We start from the raw sequence: 23,223 nt of genomic DNA on the forward strand, positions 1-23,223 counted from the left end.
GCAAATATGTAGATCTATAAGTACAAGCTTACGTTAAATAAGTATAACCTACTAATGGTTGGATTTTAACGGCGTAACCACATTCATTCGTTTAGAACATACACTATGCTGGTGTCTAATGTATGAATATTGCATTTGCATGTGGGGTAATGCTACTATGATAATGCTGAGTGTTCAAAACGTCATGGCAGCTGCTGTTTCTATCATTTTACTGCAAGATAAATGTACCGTGCCGTGTCTGATAGTTGAGAAGATTCCGCCTAAATAACCATATTTGAACAACTGCTCAGCGCCAATAGGAATGACATTGCTCAATACTCTGGTTCAGCCTGATGAAGAAACATATGACATTCTCCAATGAGGTACCACAGGTTATGATAAGTGCTGCCACAGGTTTCTGGCTCACTGTAGTGTGTGTTGTCACAGTTCTGAACATCAGCAGATTTTTTAAAAAGATGCTCTTTAAGAAACATCAGATCCAGAGGAGCATCGTCTGCTACAGCACCAGGTGGAGTAAAGTGACCCCTGAACCATTCAACACTACTGTACCATATGTCTTGAAAATCATAAGAAGATATTAAGATAAGTACATTAAGAGTGTGTGTGTGTGTGTGTGTGTGTGTGTGTGTGTGTGTGTGTGTGAGGGCTGCTCAATTATGGCAAAAATCATAATCTCAATTATTTGGGTCAATAATTGTAATTGCGATTATTCATTGACTTTGAAAACATCCATTTATTGGAGAAAAAAAATGTGAACAGTATGTTTTTAACAGTTGATTACCCTGAACTTTAAGTATAATTCAACAGAAAAACAAAAAAAAAATTATTTAAAAAAACAAAAAAAAAGTCATAATACAAAAATAATCGCTTTATTTCGATTACGTTGTTTTCGTAATCGTTGCAAGCCATAATCGTAATCGCGATTAAAATACGATTAATTGAGCAGCCCTAGTGTGTGTGTGTGTATAGAACTGTAGGTAAAGGAAAACTACCTTTCTATACAAAGTGCGATAAAACAACATTCCTACTCAGTGATGCATACAGTAGTAGACTACTATGTTTCCAAAGGCTACATTTGTTTCCATGTACAGTATTGAAAGGCGCTTATTCATCTTGCTCATGGAAAGGGAAGAAATGGGTTATTATATACTATATACTTTGTCAATATCTGTACATTTATATACTTTTTAAAGGGTTTCATTCCAAACACACAGTCCCTTTGATAAGTTTGATAAAATACATTTCTATCAAAAAAAGTATTAAAGAAAAATAAAGTTTTAAAATATTGGAAGACTTGTTTAAAAGTTTGTACCGTGCCTAATTATTGATCATCTCAAATCCTTTTTCTGTTCGGTCCGGGGCCTGCCATCACCTCAGTATTTCTATATTCTTTTATGGTTCATAATGTAAAAAGTTGTAAATTATTCTCAACCGTCTTAAATCATGAAATGACTTATTAGTACCTACAGAATGCTAATGCTTTTTCTTCTTTTAGCTTCCATCAGCGCAACACATCGTGTGTGTGTGTGTGTGTGTGTGTGTGTGTGTTTGTGAGAGAGCATCACTCAGAATTTGTCCGGAGATAATCTCTGATGTTATGCTTCTGCTTTCTATGTATTAAGTGCTTAGAAATCAGAGCGGTGAGGTTTAAGCATCAACAGCCATCTGATTTCCATCTGAATCTAAAGAACGTTATCCTACAAGACAACATATGCATCGTTGGTGCATACAAGGTGAAAAAGCTTCTTACTCCATTCACTTCTCTTAATGCACAAGCTGCTGCGTTTTAAATCCTTTTACTTCGTCAGCAGGATATTTTGCAAGCAAACTAAACGTAATGTTTGCCGCATTTCAAAGAGATAACACGCCTCTTGTCTGAAGGGAATATAATTGGATTCCAAAAGGCAATTCTGACAGCTGTCATATAAGCCTCCAGTACAACCAAAAAGGAAGTGCTGTACAGCTGAATGCGTATTGCATGCTCATGTACCTGCCTTGCCAGAAAAAGCTCTTACATGTCGACAGATTGTCTAACTCGCATGGAAACCCTACCTAATGCTTCAAAAGTGTAATTGATAAGGATACGCACAGCCTTAAACTAGAACTGGTGGCATGCCAAGCAACTGTTTGGCATCTGAATATGCAGATGATTTACAGTACTTTCTTTTTTTCCACTACAGCTGACTGCCAATACTCAAACCTCAAACCTCATATCTGATGTCAGAGTGCAGAAGCATAATAATCAAAAAAGTGTCTCTTTACAAATACATGTGGTGCTCAGTTTAACTCAGGCACAAAGAAAATAGCTGCATCATGTTCGTTTCAAACTACGGATGTATCATTGAGGCCTCTTTGTTGTACGTGCAGGAGATTGCGTGCTCGACGACAGCTTGCGGGAAGATGCCATCCTTTCCAGAGGTTTCTTCCCGTTAGCGGGAGACTTGAGACTTACTTCAGAAGTGGAAGACTTGGACTTGCCGACGTTTAATAGAGAGCGACTGAGAGAGCTGGGGGGCCTGGAAGACTCCTTTGTGTCCGACTTTTTCTCTGTAGGCGTCGGTGGAGACACGGCGTCGCCCTTCTTTCCTGCGTCTCCACCGCCGTCCTTAGCTTGTCCGTTCTGCTTGCACGTCCTCTCTGAGGCCTTCTTAGCGACCAGGGTGCTTTTCCCCAGATCAGCCGACCGGCGGCTTTCCCTTTGTCGGAGGGCGCTCCTTAAGAACGACAGGCCCTTTTCCTCAGATTTGCTGCTGCGCTGCTGCAGGTCTCTGGCGGATACGCTGGGGGAGCGTAGGCTGGTGACGGAGGAGCTGCTGCTGGAGCTCCGCACGGATCTCCTCTCGGGCCTATTACTTTCCCCGCTCTTAGAGAAGGAGGAGCGGCTTGCCAAGCTGTCTCGGAGACTGTCCACCAGAGGACTGGTGTGCATCGAGTCCCTGCTGAAGCTCCTCTCTACAAGCCTTTTCCGGCTACAGCTGTTCTCTGTGAGGTTGGAATTCTTCTTTGCCGTTGGCGAGGGAGAAGCGGCGGACTGAGGAGTGGAGCGGACTGATGGCTTACGCTGTGGCGTTGCGTCGAGAGGTTGAGTCGCCACCTTTGTTTTGGAGGGAGTCCCACAGGGCGTCGAGATGCTTTTCTTGGCACTCACAGTCTTGTCTTTAGTATTGCTTGCCTTTTTGCCTTTTACAGGAGTGCTGGTAGACGTCTCAGCAGCGGTGGTCTTATGGATCGAGCACAAACGCTTTTTGGAGGTTTTCTCTTGCTCCACTTTGCTGGAAGACTTCGTTGAGCCTGTGCTTTCCGCCTTTGAGGCAAATCCCCCGATACTGCTCTTACGTTTCTGTTCTTTGGAGGGAGTAGCTTGGGCGGGAAGAACGTTTTGGTCTACAGCTGAAATCTGGTTGTTATTTTCAGTTGCCTCATTTTTGGTGCTCTTCTTCTCCACTGGAGTGGGAGCCCTGCAGTACATCATGTCGATGAACCTCTTGTTGTTGTCCTGGTCGGTGAAGTTGCTCTCCATCATAGAGAGGGGAGACCTGCTGCCAAAGTAGCGCTCGTGTCTGCTGTAGCTGCCAAAACAGGACGTGGAGACTTTGTCATCACATGCCTCTCCGATCCTCTCTAGAGGAGGGGAACATCGAGAGTCGAGGGAGAAACGGGAGGGCGAGTTGGATCTCATTTGCAGCTTCGCAGCCAGAGACCAGGAAGGCTTCACCCCGCTGTCGCTGAAGGCTAAAGGGCTAGCAATGGAAGACCTGGAGGACAGGCTCTGGCGCTGAATGCTCCGCACAAAGGGGCGGATAGAGAATCCTCCTAAAATCAAAATAGCAGGGTTTTTTGGGTTTAGAAAAGCTTAACTCGATTTCAATTACTGATAAAAACACTCAATTCATCCAAATTACAACACCATTTGTATACGATGCATATATGCATAATGTGTTGTGAGAAAGATGTAGTTAAATATCAGTTTGCCTGGCTATCCGTTTCTGGAGACTTTGCTGAGGCTGTATTCTGGAGGATTAAACTGAGCCTACATTTATATTAACCACACACAGCAGCAAAGCCAACATCTTTATTTCTCCACTGTATGGAGCTCAGTCAAATGTGTTCTTGCATGTTTCTATCAATGACACATTTTGATTGACCTTTAGCTTTTTCCTGCAATCTTCCTCCTGTTAAACAAAACCATTTTGGTGTTTGGATTTGTTGGCTTATGTGCTGGAGTTCCTGACTGTAAAGAGGAGTTATCAAATAAATGTATCTTTTGATTATTTAGTGTTGGACTATTTACAGAGTTGTTCTGTTGCAATTGTAATAAGGTATACATAATGAAAGCAGAGCAGTCTCTTTCAAACCGTTTCCTATAACTGATATTTTGCCAGATGCAATCTGTATTATATTTAAAAAGTGTCCAGTTTCGTCTGTTGGGTGGATGGACATGGTGTTGCTTCTACAACTATGAAAATCTAAACTTGTGTGTTTGTTAGAACTTTGAAGTGTGTGTCTTCATGTGTAGGTTATATCTGACACCTGCCAAATCAAATATATTTAAAAAACCAATATAAGCAATGTCTCACCATCATCTTCATTGCGTTCCACGGGGAACTCCACAGACTCAGCCAGTGAGGCCAGAGAGGTACGTCTGGACGAGGCTCCGGAGGCCAGGCTGGCCGGCCGGCTGCCAGGCAACCTGTTGATCCAGTGATCACACAGGGAGGAGCTGGTGGAGCCTGCACAAACAGCAGAAGAACACTCTAGTTACCTTTAACATTTCAGAGCCACAAAAAGGCATATCTTTTTTATATTATTTTCCCAAACTAAAAAGTGAACTGTACAGTGTGTGTAGTAGATGAATGCAAATACAAATCATAACAGCTTATAATCAGTAATCAATTTCTTTACATTGGTTCATTGGTAACTTCTGTCAAAATGGTGTTTCTGTGGTATATCTTTTGTGGCTATATTCATGCAAATATTGCAATAAAACAGTTTCGAACTTCTCGTCGTCAAAACCTTGTTTTTCAGTTGGCTCTTTCCCAGCTTAATTAGGACTTACAGGGGTAAGAAAACTGTGAGCCCTGTGTCTGTTTCACTCAAGCTGGAGACATGATATACCAACAACATGTGTGTGATGTTGTAATGCTTTCTTTGCTGCGGTGTGTGCGTCGTGAAATCCTTCTGCTGCACAAAAAGATTTAGACTGATCTTGGCCGATCAGCTAAAAACTGACCCATTTTTGACTGTCCATTTGGGGAATTCTTTTACTACACAGCAGATATCAGACAGAAAGTAGGACATAAAAACTGACCAGCAACAGAGCTGTTTGCCGACCAGGAGGGAATGACAGTCCTCCGCTGGTAGAACAGTATGTAGGCCGTCTGCTGACACACGTCTTCGTCAGGTACTGGGGAAACCTCGCTGTCATCAAAGCAGTACCACTGACCATCAATGGAGTTCTTACAGTACGCTGTGAGTGCAAATCAAAGAATGGGTGAAGCAGTCCAACCCTCAAATACTACCTTTGAACTAGCACAAGTGTTTATAGCGTTACCTGTGTAATGTCCTCCATGCATGTTCCCGTGGTGGTTGCACACAGCGTACAGGTCGTACAGGTAGTCATCGGGGTTTCTGCCCAGGCCATATGGGCGTCTCCATGGCGACCAATGGGAAGGTAAACTCCAGCTGCTCTGGCTCCTCTTCACCATGTGAGGTGCCATGTCCATTCCCATCAGAGGGAACTTCACCATGTTCTGCATCTTCATCCGCCGGTCTCCCTCCTGAAACAGAGGCAACATAAACACATCCGCAGTTATAGAACAAATCTATTCCGACAGGAACCTTGAAGAAAACTCTGTAGCTACAATAAATACTTTAACTTTAACTGCTCAATTAGGTATTTGTAATATCAGCCAGCTCCTTCCTTACATGTAAGATTCACTTCGTAAAACCTACAATGGATGAAGGCTTCAGAAAAAAAAGGAAATATTTTTGGAAACACACCAGACTCAATAATGTTTCAAATGGTGCCAACATGATATTGGCATTTCAGTTGCAATATGACAAACAAAATGCGATCATCTAAATGGTGTCCAAACAAGAGCAACACTACATCCTCTATGCCCTATTATATTTGTTTACAACTGACATAATATTCAATTTGAATGTAGGAACTATCTGATCAAATAATGATATACGTCTATTATTTGGACATATCTGGTGGTACCATTTTTCAACAATCACAGCTACTAAAAAGTATTGAGATTTGATACCGAGCCCTAAATTCGAACACAAAAAAAAAAAAAAAAACTTGATTTAAAATATAAACAAGAGTGATTCCATTCTTGATTCTCAGAAAGTATATCTGGATTCAAACTAGGGCTGCACGATATTGAAAAAAACTGACATTGCGATATTTTTTCCCCTGCGATATATATTGCGTTTTTTTTAAACTATATTTAACCGGATGAAGGATTTTAGTCACGGACGTCTGGATCTTAACTGGTAGACTCATCATACCTTAAGTCATGATCTAACATGTCATGATAATGCATGTTGCTTACCCTCAAATAAGGGGGTTCATCTGTGAATGAAGAAGAGAAGAACCTTTTTGGATCCAAAATAGTTCCAGATGGCAGATGTTGCTTTTCTTTTTGGAAGTAAATCTTCATTCTCGCCGGTATTGTCCTCTTGTGCCTCGTTCATTTTTTACCGGTGTTTTGATGGTCTACAAACTAGCGGGCGGGGCCTGCTGTGATCTGATCAAGAATGATTGTGATTGGTGGTTTGCTGTGCATGCAGAGCCTGCATGTCACTCACTCAAGTAACCCTGACATGAGAGCCGAGCAAGTTTTCCTTATGTAGCAAGCAGCAAAATAATTGTAACATGACGTGTTTGAGTTAATGTACCTACTTAATATCAGGCGTCCTAAAAAAATTTAAAAAATAATAATAATTTAATAAAATAAATTAATAAAATTGCACGTCCCTGCGATCGCGCATGCGCATATCGCGGTTATCGCCATGACACGATATATCGTTCAGCCCTAATTCAAATGTCAATGTTCTGTATGAAAAGTGTAGAGCTGTAATACCTGTCTGAACCTCTTGAGATGCAGTATGAGCACATCAGGCAGCGTCCACAGGCTGAGCTTAATGCGGCCCTGCTGCAGCTGCTTGCAGTGGGGACAGCGCCAGGCATCATCTGGGGCCAGCTGAAACACACACACATGCACACACCCATCAAGGACAAGCTCCAACCACAATGCTTATAAAATAGGTCTCACACGGTATAAAAGCCCTGAGTTTCCCCGTATTCTCCTCCAGGGCTATCGCAGGCAAGTCAAACCACACTGTATATGTAGGCCTGGGCTCAGTTTATTCCAAACATAGCATTAGAAGTCAAATACACAGAAAAACCACACAGTGAAAGGCTTTCGGAACTTTAGCAGAGGGGAGGAGACACGTGAGGCTATACTTCAAAGTATACTCACCACTGACATGTGCCAGGGTAAATCCAGGATTTATTTTTCCAATGTCAATCTACTGACAGTGCAGTAATCAACTATGTGTGTGTGAGGCTGAAAAGTTACCTCCTCCTCCTTGGTGTAGAGCTGTAAGCACTGAGCGAGGCTGCAGGCCTGCGGCTGATGGTGCTGTTCCCGGTGCAGATACACACTCTCAGCATCAGGAATGTACTCCTCCTCAGTGTGTCCGAACAGACTGCAGGGACATGAAGCACAGGCCAATCATTCAGCAGAGTCATGAGAGGAGCGTCACAAGATCTGTGTCGACATTCTGGACTGCAGTTAGGTTGTGAAATATCTCAAGACAGCTGATCTAATTGATTGGCACATTACAGTAATGAAGTGTGTCCTTTTTATATTTATATCTGGCATTACATACATAACAAAATCATTTTCCTAATGTTTTTGCAAGATTTCTGAAAGTGTTGGATCTTGACAGGTGGAGCAGCATTAAAACAGTCTGATAAGCCGCTTCATAAACATTATTCTATAACACATAGGTGTGAGCAAGCTCTCTGATTGGTCAATAGGCGTGTTTGATTCCACGATCAAAGAACGGTCAAATAGAACGTGCCTTTTCACAACAAGTCAGTCCCTCCGCGTCTGAGAAAAACGGTATACCCTTGGCCTGAAAAGCAAACTGCTTGCAGTTTGCTTTTCGAACTGGAACAAGAAAGCAGCGGAGAAGTAACGGGGCAGAAACCCTCATTTTTACGTTACGAAACAAACTTCCAACATAATATGGAAACATTTAAGATTAACTTCAACCTCCGGGGGGGTCTTACTGTGGAGGACTGGATTGAGGAGCACCTAAACGACAACATGCAGAGCTACGTGAAGAGCAGGTAGACCAACTGGAAAAGTACCACAATTCAAAAGCTAACTGCAAACTGGAACAAGAAAGCAGCGGAGAAGTAGTGGTTTCCATAGCGACACACAGCCGTTACATTGTTACATTGTCTCTCGTTGGAAAATCGTTAGCTACAAAATGTCAGATTTTATAGTTATCATCTGGACAACAGAAAAATGTGGAGCAACGCGCTTTTTGCCGGTCCGGGACACGCCAAGCGGCCACTGGAGGAAAGCTCTTCCGTGAACACCACAGCACCAACTGCAAAAAAGTCTGGCATGGAGTTCATGAGTTGTTTCAAAAATTGCACGTTTAATGGCAGCATGAACATCCACCTTCATTCTGAAGCCAAAATGTTAAATATGTAAATAAATAAATAAATAGCCTAATTCAAGAATTGTTGTCAATAAATTGTTCTCAATAAATTGGTTAATAATATATTATTTACTATAATTATATCAATAACTGTAAGCGGGGAAGCAGGAGTGTTCGATTGATCGGCTCTCGTTACCAAGGGAACTACTTTATAGGAACTACTTTCTGACGGAGATTAACTCGAGCAGAAATTAGCCCACATTATGAAATTATTTTACGATATTGTTGATTACAATGATAGTTTGTGTTATAGAATCGCAATCATACACTTGACGCCGTTCTTACAGTACGCAAGCGCCTCGGTCCTGCCGCAGTACTGTCGTACCAATAATGACGTTAAAGAACGGCCTCTCGTGTATGATTGCTTAAATCACACACAGGTTTAGAATATTAATGAAACGTCTTGCAGAGATTTTCCTCCACATGTTGAAAGATGATAATCTACATGACTAATGATCAAGATGTGGCTTTCATTTGAACAGCAAAGGGTGTGTGGTGTGTGCGCGTGTGTGTTAACCGCACATTGTAATTAGCTTAAGTGAGGGAACTAGAGCAGACGTGTTGTTGATTGTGTGGGCGGAACTACAGTCTCTAGTGTTTATATGTGGTTTAAAACCACAACCATTTCAAATTAAGCTCATTTTCTAGTAGATTAAGTAAGTTTATTTTTCAAATACAAATGATTTGATGAACAGCAAAAGTTAAAAAAGGTTAAGTCCTGTAAAATATGGCTTATTAAGATCTTTGGCTAACATGTACTGAACACTGTATTCTTTACTGACACATGTTGTCAGTGATGTGTGAGCATGCTTATTTATGGCACTGTGACAAGCAGATGAGTTACATTATGTTGAAGGAAAGGTATGAGGCAGGGATGATCTGAGTGAAGACACAGGGGTCAAAATGTGGCATTTCAGTTGGGGCCTTCAAATACATACAGGTCATAAACTGTGGTCAAATAGATAATACTATTGATTTTCTTATTTAGTAACATCTCAATTGTGCATTCTCCATAATACATTAGGAGGACAAACTTGTTGTTCTGCTTGTTAAAGGGCCCTATTATTCAAATGTTCCGGTTCCATAATGATATGTTGTGCCTCTACCGTGACATGTTAACATACTTTAATGTTCAAAAGGTCTTTATTGTTCTCATACTGCCTGTGCTACAGCACCTCTTTTCACCCTCTGTCTGAAACCAGGGCCCAGTCTGCTCTGATTGGTTAGCTGGCCGGCTCTGTTGTGATTGTCCAACCGCTTATAGATGTCCTGCCTCTTAGCCTATCACGTACAATGAAGCACGAGCGTTACATAGTGATGTCATGATGTGAGGGAATTTGGGTATTTTAGCCTATGCAGACCATTTACATGCACCAAACCTATATAACACTACAGGAAAGGGAAAACACCAAAAAGCAGACGGGCCTCTTTAACTAATGGCACAAGGCAAGTCATTAAAAGGAATGGTTTAAGATATTTCAAATCACACTGTTTCATTTCATTTGATGTATGCTGTCTAGCTTTGTGAAATCCAATATTTTGTTCCCAATGACGACAACAGCAAACAAATGTAGGTATACAGTATACATACAGTAGGTGAACACAAACAGAGCGCAGAACATATCAGATGTTTCACTCACTAGTCCTTGGTCTCTTTGTCCCACTCTACCACGATCTTCACATGTGGAGGCCCCCCTTGTCCACAGGACTTGTATGCTCTGCAGGGAAAACAATACGCGTTCAAAACACTTGAAGTGATTTAGGAAGTTGGCATTACAAATGGGTTCATACACTTTTTCACCAATGATTTTCCATGACTTCTCCATGACCTTTACCTAATTCTCCATGACCAAAACAATTACTCTCTCAGCGTACCACTGAAAATGGTTTATTTTAACACGGAACAGGAAAACAAGGTCTGCAAATGAAACATGTTGTGGCTATCTAAAGCAAATCCAATAGGCTGACTAGCTTCTACGCGCTAAAGCAACTCAAATCTCTCACCAGCAAAACACCTCGTCAGTTAAATGCCATTTGACGTTTCATTACTATACGATACAGTATTTATTATCATTATAGTATTACTATTTCGGCGATTAGATCAAATATAAATTATATTTGATGCAACTTTAGTTACATTTCCATGACTTTTCCAAAACTTTGTGAACAATATTGTTTTCCATAACTTTTCCAGGGCCTGGAATTAGCATTTTGAATTTCCATGACTTTTCCAGGTTTTTAATGACCGTAAGAAGAACCCTGATTACATCATTTGCTGTTTTAAAATGGGGTCCTTGAGAAGGACATTCCATTAGAGGATAGGTTATTCCAATCTGGTGAATGAAATGATGTCGTTACTCTCAAAGAGCAGATCAAAGTTAAAATACGATATATATTGCTGCGGTTATAATAGAAATGTGAGCAAAACCAGCAAATGATAACATCTAAAGAGCAATCCTAGTTGTCATCAAAGAAGGTATTGATCCATTGCAGTAATACCAGAAGCAACCTTTTCACTTTGATTCATGCACCACTATTGAGCAAGAAGCTGTGACTTGTTTTATTGATGCTAAGTGATGTAGGTGAAAAGTCAAACATGATGAACCGGCATTTTAACAAACAGTCAAAATCATGATAGGGCTTGTCACAAAAGCAAGTTTATAATAAGTCCCATCCCAGTTTCTCAAAGTCCAAGGTGATGTTTTGAAAGGTCTTATGTCAGTTAATATGATGTAAAAAAGAGAAAAGTAAAAGATATCAAATGTTAAGAGGCAGAAAACAACATCGCTAAGTCTGTGCATGTCTGCCTGGTAACATTCAAATATCTACCTCTACAGCATGAATGCCTGGGAAAGTCATTATTATGTTAGTAGGCATTTAAAGACGGCAAACGACTAGATCGCAAATAGGAAAACTAATCACAGCTTTTCAAACTTGTCAGGCATTAACCAGATGTTGAAATATAAAGCAGCAGAACTGACCTCTCCACAGTGGGGTGACACAGTGGTCGCTCATCTTGAGGAAGGAGGTAAGTGATGCCGACAACACCAACCACCCGGAGACTGAAAGGTCCGACCTACACACACACACACACACACACTACTGTCAGCACTTCTCTAATCCTAATCCATCTGGCTTATTAACCAGGTGTAAATCAGACTGCTACGGGGATTTCCGTTTATACCTAAAAGTTATCTCTCAGTATTTCACTGATAACAGTCTTTTTGGAGGCTGATATTTCATATTCACCAGCTTACTGTGTGAAGCATCAATTCATTTGCAGTACATTCAATATAAAGACAAACATGTTATTCCTGTTCCTACCTGGATGAATACCCCCGGCCTCAGAAGATGTCGCATTTTCTCCAGGATCTCTTTCTGTAGAGCATCCCAGGTCACAGTGCGCTCCATGTACAGTACAAAAGGCAGTCCGAACCTAAAACAAAATAATGTGCGTTGCTGTTAGAAATCCCTCCACAACACTAACACACCATTTACTCATCGCTACCATTCTTGGAAAATACCAATAAAGACTGGACATGTTTTAGGGCTGCAAAATGTATTGTTTTTTTATCACCATATCATTTTTTTGATAGGTATACTGATAGCAGCAGAAAGGTAGAAGCAAGTATACTTTAATATCTTTTTAGCAGAAGTCATATTTTATTGTGATACTGAACAAACTTGTTGCATATACTCCTCATACCATGCAGCCCTGAATTTGTTTTATGAGCTTCATAGTCGAGAAGAACATAAACAACACGTACGAATACATTAGCATCAGAGGACATAGAGTATTGTGATTGTACCTCTTGCCTTGGTGCCCGGTACATGCCCTGTTGCACACCAGAAGGATAACTTTCTCTGGCCCCAGGTTTTTATTGGGTGATGCAGTTAAAGGTGTCAAGGCTCCTTGCATGAACGACGGAGTCCTGCTCATTTCTGTCCCATACTTTAAGTTGTTATGATTCAGGTTTGCCAGAAGACTTCCTGTGAAACATAAAAGCAAGTGTCGGTGAATTCCTTTCTACTAAGTTAGAGTGGAAAGGAAGCTGAATAATGGGAGGAATATGAAGTGTAACTTACCTCTTTTTGTGCGTATGTTTTCCAGTTTGAAGGTCTCAGGTGTCTCAAAGGCAAAAATGGAATCACTCTCCTGAATGATTTCGAGATCGTCGTCGTCATCACAAAATGAACGATGAAAACCGTCGTAGTACATTTCAGTCAGAACAAACTGAAAGAGAAGAAAGAAAAACAATGAGTGTTTTTTTTACCATTATGCAAAAATAGTCGGCAGAAAATACCTCGTTATCTTGCTTTACCCCTTATTTACTTGAACTCCTGTAGCATTTTCATTCTGCCGGATTGAATCAATGTTAGCACTCAGGTTTCACAGCCTCAGGGACAACAGTGTTTGAGAATATCTCTCTCAGTGTATTGATCACTTCACAAGAACAATGGGTTTATAATAAACAGAGGAAGAGCTGGCTTTAGAAACAGTGAGTTTCCATTGTGTGACTGTAACATATATTCCCAGTGTGTCAGACCCGGAGCTGATAAGAGACAGGAATAGCACCTGGTCCATGGGGATCTTGGTCTCACGTGACACAGCATCTCTGAGGCGGTACACCGTGCTGTTGAGGGGAACGGCCACTCCGATCCTCATGCAGTGAGAGTACTTCCCCTGGTAGACCACCGTCACATACAGGGGCCTGGCAAACAACACAAATACATATTATACTCTATAATGTACTATGGTAGCAAGGTTTCTTCTGCTTTAAACCCATGTTTGACAAGCGTAACGTTCGCTTATTTTCCCCATTTGTTTTTCTGTTCTGAATACACCCCTAAAGATTCAAGATTCAAGGCTTTATTGTCATTTGTACATTAGCTACAGTGTAGCTATGTCAATGAAAAACTTAAGTCACAGGCTCCTCCAACAGTGCAACATATATATATAGGACATAGAACAAATAAAACAGATCAAATAGTGCAAGTAAATACAAATGCATTAGAAATAGTGCAAGAAGAGTCTATATACAAGTAAATAGAATGATATATTAGATAAATACTTTGCCAGATGCAGACTAGGGGTCGACCGATTATCGAGGCCGATATTCCGCATTTTACAGATTATCGGTCTTTTTAATCAAATTGCCGATACAACTTTGGCTCTGATGCGGCCGTTTCTCTGGCTGCAGTCACCACTGTTCACGAGCTATGTCCCGCCCACAGCGCTATCTGATAGGCTATTACTGAAGTGTCAATCAACACTGAAGATTTTCCGGGCAGCAGCCAGCCAGAGAGGCGGGACCTTCTCAGATTACAGGCAGGTGTGAAGAACGCAGACACAGACAGAGGCAAGCAGCAGCAGCGAGCGGTGTTTCGAAGGTTAATCAGTTGAAAGCCGAAGTTCAATAAACATCCCAATCCCCTATGCTGAAGTTGCAAAAACACCACGATCTTATGATCCAATTCTATCAGTTTCCCAGTTACAAAGGGACCGGGGGGGGTAGCAACTCGCAGCGGAGACACTGTGATGGCTGCTAGTGGAGCCTCGCAGCAACTCTGCTTTCTGCACCACAATCAGGTGCTGCTGAATTGGGACTACTAAATGAGCGAGACTCAAATATCAGAATTTCAGAACAAGTTTTAGTAGGTTTTATTTTTACTTAATTTACTTTACTCAGGGCCACAGAGAGGAAACCAGTTTCAAGATGTTGAAAAGTTCATTAAACATAAAAAGGCATTTCAAAGAAGTTGTGTTATTCTACATTTTGACACCAAGATTTTCTGATTTTACTGCAAATGTATATCGGTTCCAAATATCGGTTATCGGTCTCCTTGATTACTAATAATCGGTATCGGCCGTGAAAAAGCCCCATCGGTCGATCCCTAATGCAGACAGATGAATGTTTATGGATGTTCTTTCATAAGTTCAGGTATTTAACAGTCTTATGGTCTGTGGGATGACATTGTCCCTTAGTCTGGTGGTTTTAGTCCTGATGCTGCAGAGAGAACAGTTCGTGGCTGGGGTGATCTAAAATGAACACCCTGCTGTTCTCCCACACCTGTTTGCTGCTCCACCTGCACCTTCAACCCCCGATACAGCCCTAACTCACCAAGTTACATTCCTTTTATGGAACAACACGTACTAATATTGGCTTCAGGTTCTCGTAAACTTGTATGGTATGATCCCATTTGAAGTCTTTTTTGAAAACCTTATAAAGCAATGTTTACTTCAGCTATGTAATGTGGATTACTGTATAAACCAGTATTAGGTAGTCATGAACATGTGAAGACCTCTCAACTGAGCGATGCTGACGGATAACTCACCGTGTGTGGGGCAGTGGGATCGGTAAGGAGATGCAGAGGAAGGGATCAAACGTATTGCTCTGCTTTTGGCAATGTGGGCAAGTTAAAGATGATCTGTTGGGACAAAACGTCATCTCTAAATATGACAGAAAGATAGTGTGGCGATGGTGGAAAAAACATGTTTTACTAGGTGTAAAGTCTACCTGTACTGAGCCTGAAACAGTTCTTGCACAAAGGAGCCAGCAGACAAGGGAGGAGAGGGTCCTTCCAAGCTTTGATCGTCTTCTTCTATAGGTGGCTGGCAACAAAAACAAACAGGTATTACTAGACGGTCACACATAATACTTCATAAGCTAGTTCAAATGCAGTTCATGTATTCTGTTGTGATCAACTAGCTATAGGAAATCCAGAGGAAACAAGAGCAGGCAGGTCTAGCTGAGCAGGACTGTGAAAGCAACTCATTAGTGTGACCAGAACAATATAAACACATGTGACATATCGTGCAAAATAGATTTTCAATAACAACTTCAATAACTATAATCAGCTTCCTGGTCCCAAGGACTGTGTGGTTCAGAAATAAGGAGGAATGTGCCACAGGCAATCACTGTTTTTCAATTTAACACCAAACTATGCCTGTTAAAAAAAAGCCACAAGTCTTTTAAACGTACCTTAATAGCAGGCCTGGTGTTAGGGTTGCCTGTGTTCAGGTCCTCGTGAACTCTGTCCAGCAGCCACAGCAGAAACTCCTGAGCATCGTGCTGAGAATTCCCCTTAAACTGGATGGCATTTTTCGACACAGCATTCTGTAACAAACAGCGTGGTGATTACAATGTGTGCAGGGTCAAAAGGTAAGCACTATTTATCCTTAAATATGGTGGTTATGAGGTTTCAATACGTTTTTACACAAGTACCGTATTTAAGTACAATTCTGAGGTACTTGTACTTCACTTGAGTATATCCATGTTATGCTACTTTGTAATTCTACTCCACTACAATTCAGAGGTAAATATTGTACCTTTACTCCACCACATTTACGTAGTATCTTTAATTAATTTGCCGATATGGATTAATGATAAAAAAATATGTAATCAACACTTTAATAAGACTTTAGTTATATTGATATTGCTTGATAAACACAATACTACATCAATGATTATAATGACAAATACATTATATATGATTCTGAAATGGGCCAATCTGCATCGCGTGTACTTTTACTTTTGGTACTTTATGTATATTTAGTAGGGATGGGAACGATTAATCGAATATTTAAAATTATTCAGGTATTCGAATATGAGTTATGAATATTTGTATTGTAATTTTTTTGTTTTTGGGAGGGGTTCCTAAGTTGATTACATATTATCAAATGGAATAATTCAATGTATACGACAGTGCCATAGCTAAATGTGTCTAAAGGTGTGTTTTGCTCCGCTCACCGGTCCCTCACAGCGGGCAGAGCTGCAGGTGCTGATCTCTCTCTCGCGTCCGGTTATACTTCACTCGCGTTTATGTCCAAATCCATCAGATCTAGCTACTGTAGTTCTAGCTAATGATATGGCTGCTGCCCCTCCCTACTACTCAAACCTCATCTTATGCCCAAATTCCAGCTGAGAGGGTCTTCTCTACAGCTGGCCTGATTGTGAATCGCACCGCCTCTCCCCTGAGCATGAAGACATGCTCATATTCTTAAAGAAGAATGAGTATTGAATAGCTGCATTCTGTGCATAGGCCCTGTTATAGGTTGTTGATCTCTGTTGTAATAGGGTTACGTTACCCTGACCCGTTATGTTGTTCCTGTCTGATCCCTCTTTCATTTAAAAAACAAGTTATGTTTTAAGCATGAAAGCTGTAGGCCTATAGCTGTCAACTGTTCAAACTGTGATCACCAGCTCAATATATTTGACAAATTCGACTTGGTTTCTATACTTATTTGAACATGTATTTATTTATTTTCAAAATTAAATGTATTTGTTTGTTTTTTTGTAAATTTGTTTCCCACATTTTTTTGTATAGGATAGGTACATTTCGGTTAATCGGTTAACCGTTGTTTGGGGGGGGTCGAATATTCGAATGTACATTTGCTTTCAAATTCCCATCCCTAATATTTAGATGTCAATACTTTTGTACTTTTACTTGAGAAACATTTTGAATGCAGGACTTTGACTTGTAACACAGTATTCCTAATTTTCCTACACTCTGGTAGTTCTACTTTTACTGAAGCAGAGCATCTCAGTACTTTCCAACTCTGGCAGTATGTATTGGCAAAGTACTTTTTCTGCAGAAGTGGCAAAAGTCATGCATTTACCTTGAAATCCCTGCTATGCTGCGGGGTGTACTCAAAGGTCCACAGAGCCCGCATGAGTCCTGACAGCTGCTCCGTCACCTCTCCTTTGGCCAGAGGACCCTTCTTGTGCAGAAGTAAGCCATTTGTCTTTGGTTTGTCCTCTTCCTGCTCGTCGCCTTTGTAATGCTCCAGAACCAGGTACTCAGCGAAGAGTTCCGTGTTGCTGAGACACTGCAGGATGGCATTCATGAAGCAGGTGTTCCCGTGGTTTTTCAGCCCTGACACTCCAGGAACCCTGTCTCCACACAGCAAACCCGCCAGGTCCCCATCCTCCATGGGCACATCCTTACACCCAGGTTTAAAAGAGGAGAACCCCCCGTCATCTTTCTCATCTTCTGCTTGCACTTCAGATCCATAGTGTGATAAGGCGGTCAGAGTCCGGATGAATCTGCCCATGAAGCTGCCCACAGAGCGCACAGAGCCCCGCCGGAACAGCTTCTTGCTGAAGCTCGACTTCTTGTCCTTGGTTGCGGCTTTGCAAGACATGATTTCTCTTTCACAGGCTTTACAACTCAGACAGGTGTGATGGGAAAGATTAGAGCCATGTCACTGGCTGCTATCTGCTGCTCCATCTCAAAACGTGAGACAGCACTAGCTGCTGGCAGCGTTAGGGGTTAGCTGACCTTAGCTAGTAATATCATTGTAATCCATGTTTTCTTCAAAAGCATGCAGCTGTAATTTATCCGTGCAATCTGTCAAACAACGTTAGCATATCCTGCACTGTAACAACACCTAAAACACTGGCTAAAGTCAATTACACAATGACTTAAAGGCGTTTCATAAACGTTCCTAAGGTCTGTTGTTGATGTCTGAAAGTTGCTCCAGAGTTACCTTGTTTTTGCGGTTCACTGCCCCGCAGCAATGAATCAACATCGGTTATGCTGTGAGCGATTGCTTAGCTAATTAGCTAACGCTAACGCTAGCTACAATAACAACAAGAGCAGCAGAAACGGCAACAGTCCTTTTCCGCCGAGATGTTCAGGTCCAACAGAAACTGATATTCCGCCATACTCTGCAGTTAACTGCAGCTGAAGTAAGGAGAGTGTCCTACATTTGGTGAACCTCACATTTGTCACATATTTGGAGGCACATTCAGGCTAAAATACAAAAACCTCAAGCAGAATCGTTATAGATGTTCTTCTTCTGCTTGTTTGTGTTGGCAGACAGTGATACAGACGCGAAGTCTGTATCACCGCCACCTGCTGGACTGGAGTAAGAGCAGCATGGCATTATATTATTTATAGTCCAGTAAATAGACCATATCAGCCATTTGATTTGCCAATAATTTAATTGTACATTAGGATAAATGATACACATTTAAAACTACAGGTGAATAAGCTAAAACCTTATAGATATCAATTTGAAACGTATGTAGTTGATAACGTAGTGTTTATGCATACATTTGTTTAATTCCAAAAGACAAATGAAAAATGGTCATATAATGTATTATAAACAACAACAAGAAAAAAATGTAAGAATTAAGACATTTTTTCCCACTGCTCTTTTTGTCAGTTCACTCTTTTTCCTGAGGGAGGCACAATGAGTCTAAATATTAAGTACTTGCAGTTATTATAGAAAGTGTGTGGCTTTTGTATCGCCATGCTAGAGATGTGTGTGTGCAATATGTATTAATTTGTATTTCTTAAGAGAGTTACATGGCAATGAAGTATGAATACTTTCCCATGACTTTTGAGTGGATTTGAAGTGGGAAACAACATCGCTTACTTAATGGCAGGGTGTGAATAAAATGGATTTAAGAGTGTGAGTGCGGAAACATTGTGAGTCAGTGTCTAGTAAGCCTTTTGAGCAATCTAAATCATCTTTTTGAGGAGACAGAATTATATATTTCCCACTGAGTTGGGTGGAGAAGGTGGATAAAGATTGAACAGAAGAGGAAATACCCACAATTATCTTAGATTTAAACATATGTTAAAAAGTGATGGAATTAACACTTGTCTATTGAAATCTCTCAAGGAAGAGCTCGCCATTGGCACAGTACTGTTCAGATATTATGAGTGGTAACTCATTTCAGTTTATTATTTTGTCCTGTAATTAGAACACAGCAAAAATAAAAGACAAGTGATAATCCAAAAAGGAAAATAGATTTGTATTGTGAATGTTAATAAAACATCTTGGCAAATTGTCATATAGCATATTGTAAATCTACTCCAAAGTCAACATCTTCAACACTCTATGGTGCTGCACACACTGCATACAGTGATAGTTAGTTTAAAGACTTTGCGATAACTCAATGGAGTCTGAGTGTTAGCAGAAACTAAAGTGCTGCTGTTATGCTCGTCATGTGAATACACAGCACATTTCCCGGAGATAATAAGATTTGATTTTGGAGTGACAGTAGCTTTGTGTTGTGCTGATTAGCCGCTTGTTCTCCCCGATGGAGTGATACTGTAAACACAAAGTAACACTGATGGGCACACAGGATTATTGAGATGAACATCTGTCTGATGTCATTGTGGGGGTGCTCCAACAATCCTGGCACACACAAACAGATCGAAGAAGAAAATTAGATTGTCCGAGGAAAATTGGATCTATGCAAGACACTGATTTGTGTGCCCCAAAAACCCATCCATGTGTATTTAGGATACACCTTATTTGGAGCTCACATATTATGTTTAGTGTGTGCCAAACATTGAGGGTGCAGTATACACACTATTCACCAGCAGTGCTGGGAGTGATTTGGGAGTTGACTCCTAGCAATTTGGGACCAAACAAGGAGAATGTTGCAGTTCTAAGGTGATCGAACCGTGCAAATGCGCTTCCAATGCCACAAAGACTAACGTACCGTGCTGCACTTTCAAAAACGATGTAAATAAAAAAAACATGTTCACCAACTTGACGAAACATTCGCAGTTGGCCAACAAGTGCTCCGATCCCAGCTATGTGTATCACTTTTTAGTCTCCCCGTTTCTGTTGTGTTTGAGTTCTTCCCGTGATTTCTTTTTTTATTTGCACTATTTTGTATTTGCAGCTTTTTTGTTTATACTGTATTCAGTAAACCCAGCGCATGCTTCATCAAGATGTTTTTTCATATGCATGTGTTTTGACGCATTGTGTTTTTATATTTGCATCATTTTGCAGTGTGTTTCTCCAAATGAAAGTGTTTGGGCCATTGTAACACGTCTGTCCCTCTCGGCCACCGTAGTTTTCTTTGAACATGTGTTAAATCGTTTTTTAATGGGACATTTTTGCTAAATGTATGATCTGTGAACAAATTGACACTTTTGGAAGTAGACGTCATTGACATTTTTTGCTGGCATCTGTTAATATACCCTAACACTTTCACATTTTGAATTTCAACCTTTCTTTATACTTTTTATAAAACCAAACAAATGTTCTCCTTCGGGCTATGCAGTAGAACTTATTATAATAGTAGAAGTTATTGTTATCTTGAAAATATATTTTCATGCATCTCAAACTCTCTGTCTTCTTCTGGCACTTTTACTTTTGAAGATTTGTAAACAGCTTTTCCGAGTTCCTTACTGCAAACTGGGTCAAATATGAGTGTGAGCACTGCACATTTGTTGCTGCCTGTATTGTGTCATTTGCAAGCGTGTTGCTGTGCTTTGATTTGAAAGTTGGGATCAGCAGTGTTTATCTCTAATAGGAGCAATAAGTGTTTTTCCACCTGACACAGGCAACATAACGATCTACTCACCTCATTTCTCTACCCTGCCAGGTTTCAAACGTTTTATTTGGAGAGAAGAAAAGAAAATAAGAAAGACTTTCATCTCCACAAGTCACAGCAGTACGACTAATGAGTGGTGTCTGAATGACCTTTGAACAGCTGAAAATTGAAGATGTGTGTGATTTGACGGAAGAAAGTGCAGTGACTTGACATTGCTTTTAGAGTATCAAGTGCATCAAAGTAGTTGAAGACACCTCAAATAAATGAAAAAAAAATTGAACATATTTTATATCTATAGATCTACTGTAATTATACATCACAGACTTACTGTAAATCCAATTGAGTGAAGGACTTGAAAGTCAGTTTTTCTTTCCTTTTAAACCTTTCACTTGTTATTTGCCATCAACACAAGCTTTTGGAGCCAGCTGGGGAAGTTCTCTAATGACGTGTCCATGGAAACAAGGCGAGAGGGTCACATGTGTCTTATCACTCAACACGGGAAAAGCCTTCTGTTCAATTTTGCCGGGATATTAAAAATATGTCACAACATATCAAAATCAGAGGTCTAGATTTTGTCGTTTCTCATCAGTGGATTAGAAACGGTCTCTGATGTAATGATCCAGACGCGGGCTCCTCATCTGTCTGTTTGCTTTGTTGTTTCCCTCTCATTTACGACTCAGGGGGTGCTCACAATCATACATAAGGGAACATTCCCTCTCTCGATATGCATTAGTGAGAAACACCAAATAGAGTTGCCAAACAAAGAACTCAAGCCCTTAACATTGGTAATCAACCAATCATGTTGGGTAGAGTCATAATTATCATTAACTTTGATCTGAAAAACAATGTATGTAAGATTAATTTAGAGCGCTTAACTAGCTATTATCTTCTTGAATGCCTATATGTTTTCCAACAAAGTGTTGTGATTGTTCACAGGAATTTGAAGTACTGTAGTTACAAAAAGGATTTAAAGAGCAGCAGGGATTTGCCATACAACATTATTTCCAAATAAGAGATTATATTTTATTGTAGATACCTGGGCTGATTTAATTGGTTCCACATTACTCATTGAAAGCAAAACAATACATATTAGGTTCAACTTAATATTATTGCAACTAACCTAATACTGTGAAATGTGTTGAACTAGTACATTTAATTACAGTCAACGTCTCAGTTTTTTCAGTGCAGGATTGGCTCCATTATTGATTATTGGTAAACAGTGATAATGAATCTCTCTAATTGTAGGATCTTGCTATATATGCTTTGACTGTGTTGGTGTTACGGTGTGTGAAGCAGGCAGGACCCAAATGCAGATTAAAGTGAAAATTCCTTTATTTCAAGGCTAGGTGATAAACAAAGACAAAACAGAACACTCACCGACGAACTAGTCATGACACACGACAAACCGACACTGAACACAGGAAGAGACTAAATACAGGGAGGGGTAATCACAAGACGAGACACAGCCGGGCAGGGGAGGAGAAACACAAGGGCCACAGGTGAAAACAAGCAGACAACTAGACACACCAGGGAAACTAACGACGGGAGGAAAAACACAGGGAAAAGGACCAGACAATATACCCAGAGGAAAACATGACAGGGAGAACAGCAAAACACCCAAACCAAGACATAGAAAACGTGACATAACACAATAATCGTAACAGTTGGTGCTCATGATGGGCTCCACTTGTGAATTATCGCTCCTACACTATAAGACTATGACTGCCTGACTGCAGCTTTGGCGATAATGGACATGTAAGAAATGATTTCTCTGCTTAGAGAATGGCACCTACCCTACAAGCATATACTTAATGTTCCTGTGTTACTGTAAAGCATCGTGTGCACGTGCCCTTCAGATCACGTGTGCTTATGTGCAAACCAAACAGAGGAGGGAGAAAAATGTCTGACGTGTGCTACGATACAAGAGCTTCCAATAGATGTTAATTATCTTCTCAGCCTTGGTTTGCATGTGCTCTAAATATTTCTGCTAAAGTGGTTTTCAATGAAGCTCTGACACAGAACATATTGGAGTCAATTTGATGCAATAAATTAGGTTTTATATCTGTTATTTATATACTTAGTACGACAAGGATTCAATGATGCATATCTCAATGGCCAATCTAACATGAGGAGGATTTTGAATGTCAAATGTTTCTCCAATTTTGGGCCT

General features: G+C 40.6%; 1 protein-coding gene across 1 annotated transcript; it reads right to left on the minus strand.

Moving 5' to 3' along the window:
- Positions 1 to 780: 780 nt before the first annotated feature.
- On the minus strand, positions 781 to 18,555 carry usp31 (ubiquitin specific peptidase 31). The gene is made up of 16 exons (XM_034220287.1): positions 17,369 to 18,555; positions 15,732 to 15,866; positions 15,267 to 15,361; positions 15,085 to 15,177; positions 13,325 to 13,460; positions 12,835 to 12,982; positions 12,558 to 12,738; positions 12,073 to 12,184; positions 11,730 to 11,824; positions 10,389 to 10,466; positions 7,590 to 7,719; positions 7,092 to 7,211; positions 5,552 to 5,777; positions 5,309 to 5,467; positions 4,578 to 4,730; positions 781 to 3,813 (listed from the first exon to the last, which is right to left on the minus strand). The coding sequence occupies exons 1-16, from the start codon at positions 17,891 to 17,893 to the stop codon at positions 2,339 to 2,341; spliced, it is 3,861 nt and encodes a 1,286-aa protein (XP_034076178.1). The 5' UTR covers positions 17,894 to 18,555; the 3' UTR covers positions 781 to 2,338.
- Positions 18,556 to 23,223: the final 4,668 nt, after the last annotated feature.

Source organism: Gymnodraco acuticeps, unplaced genomic scaffold (assembly GCF_902827175.1).
Source record: "Gymnodraco acuticeps unplaced genomic scaffold, fGymAcu1.1, whole genome shotgun sequence".
Classification (NCBI taxonomy): domain Eukaryota; kingdom Metazoa; phylum Chordata; class Actinopteri; order Perciformes; family Bathydraconidae; genus Gymnodraco; species Gymnodraco acuticeps.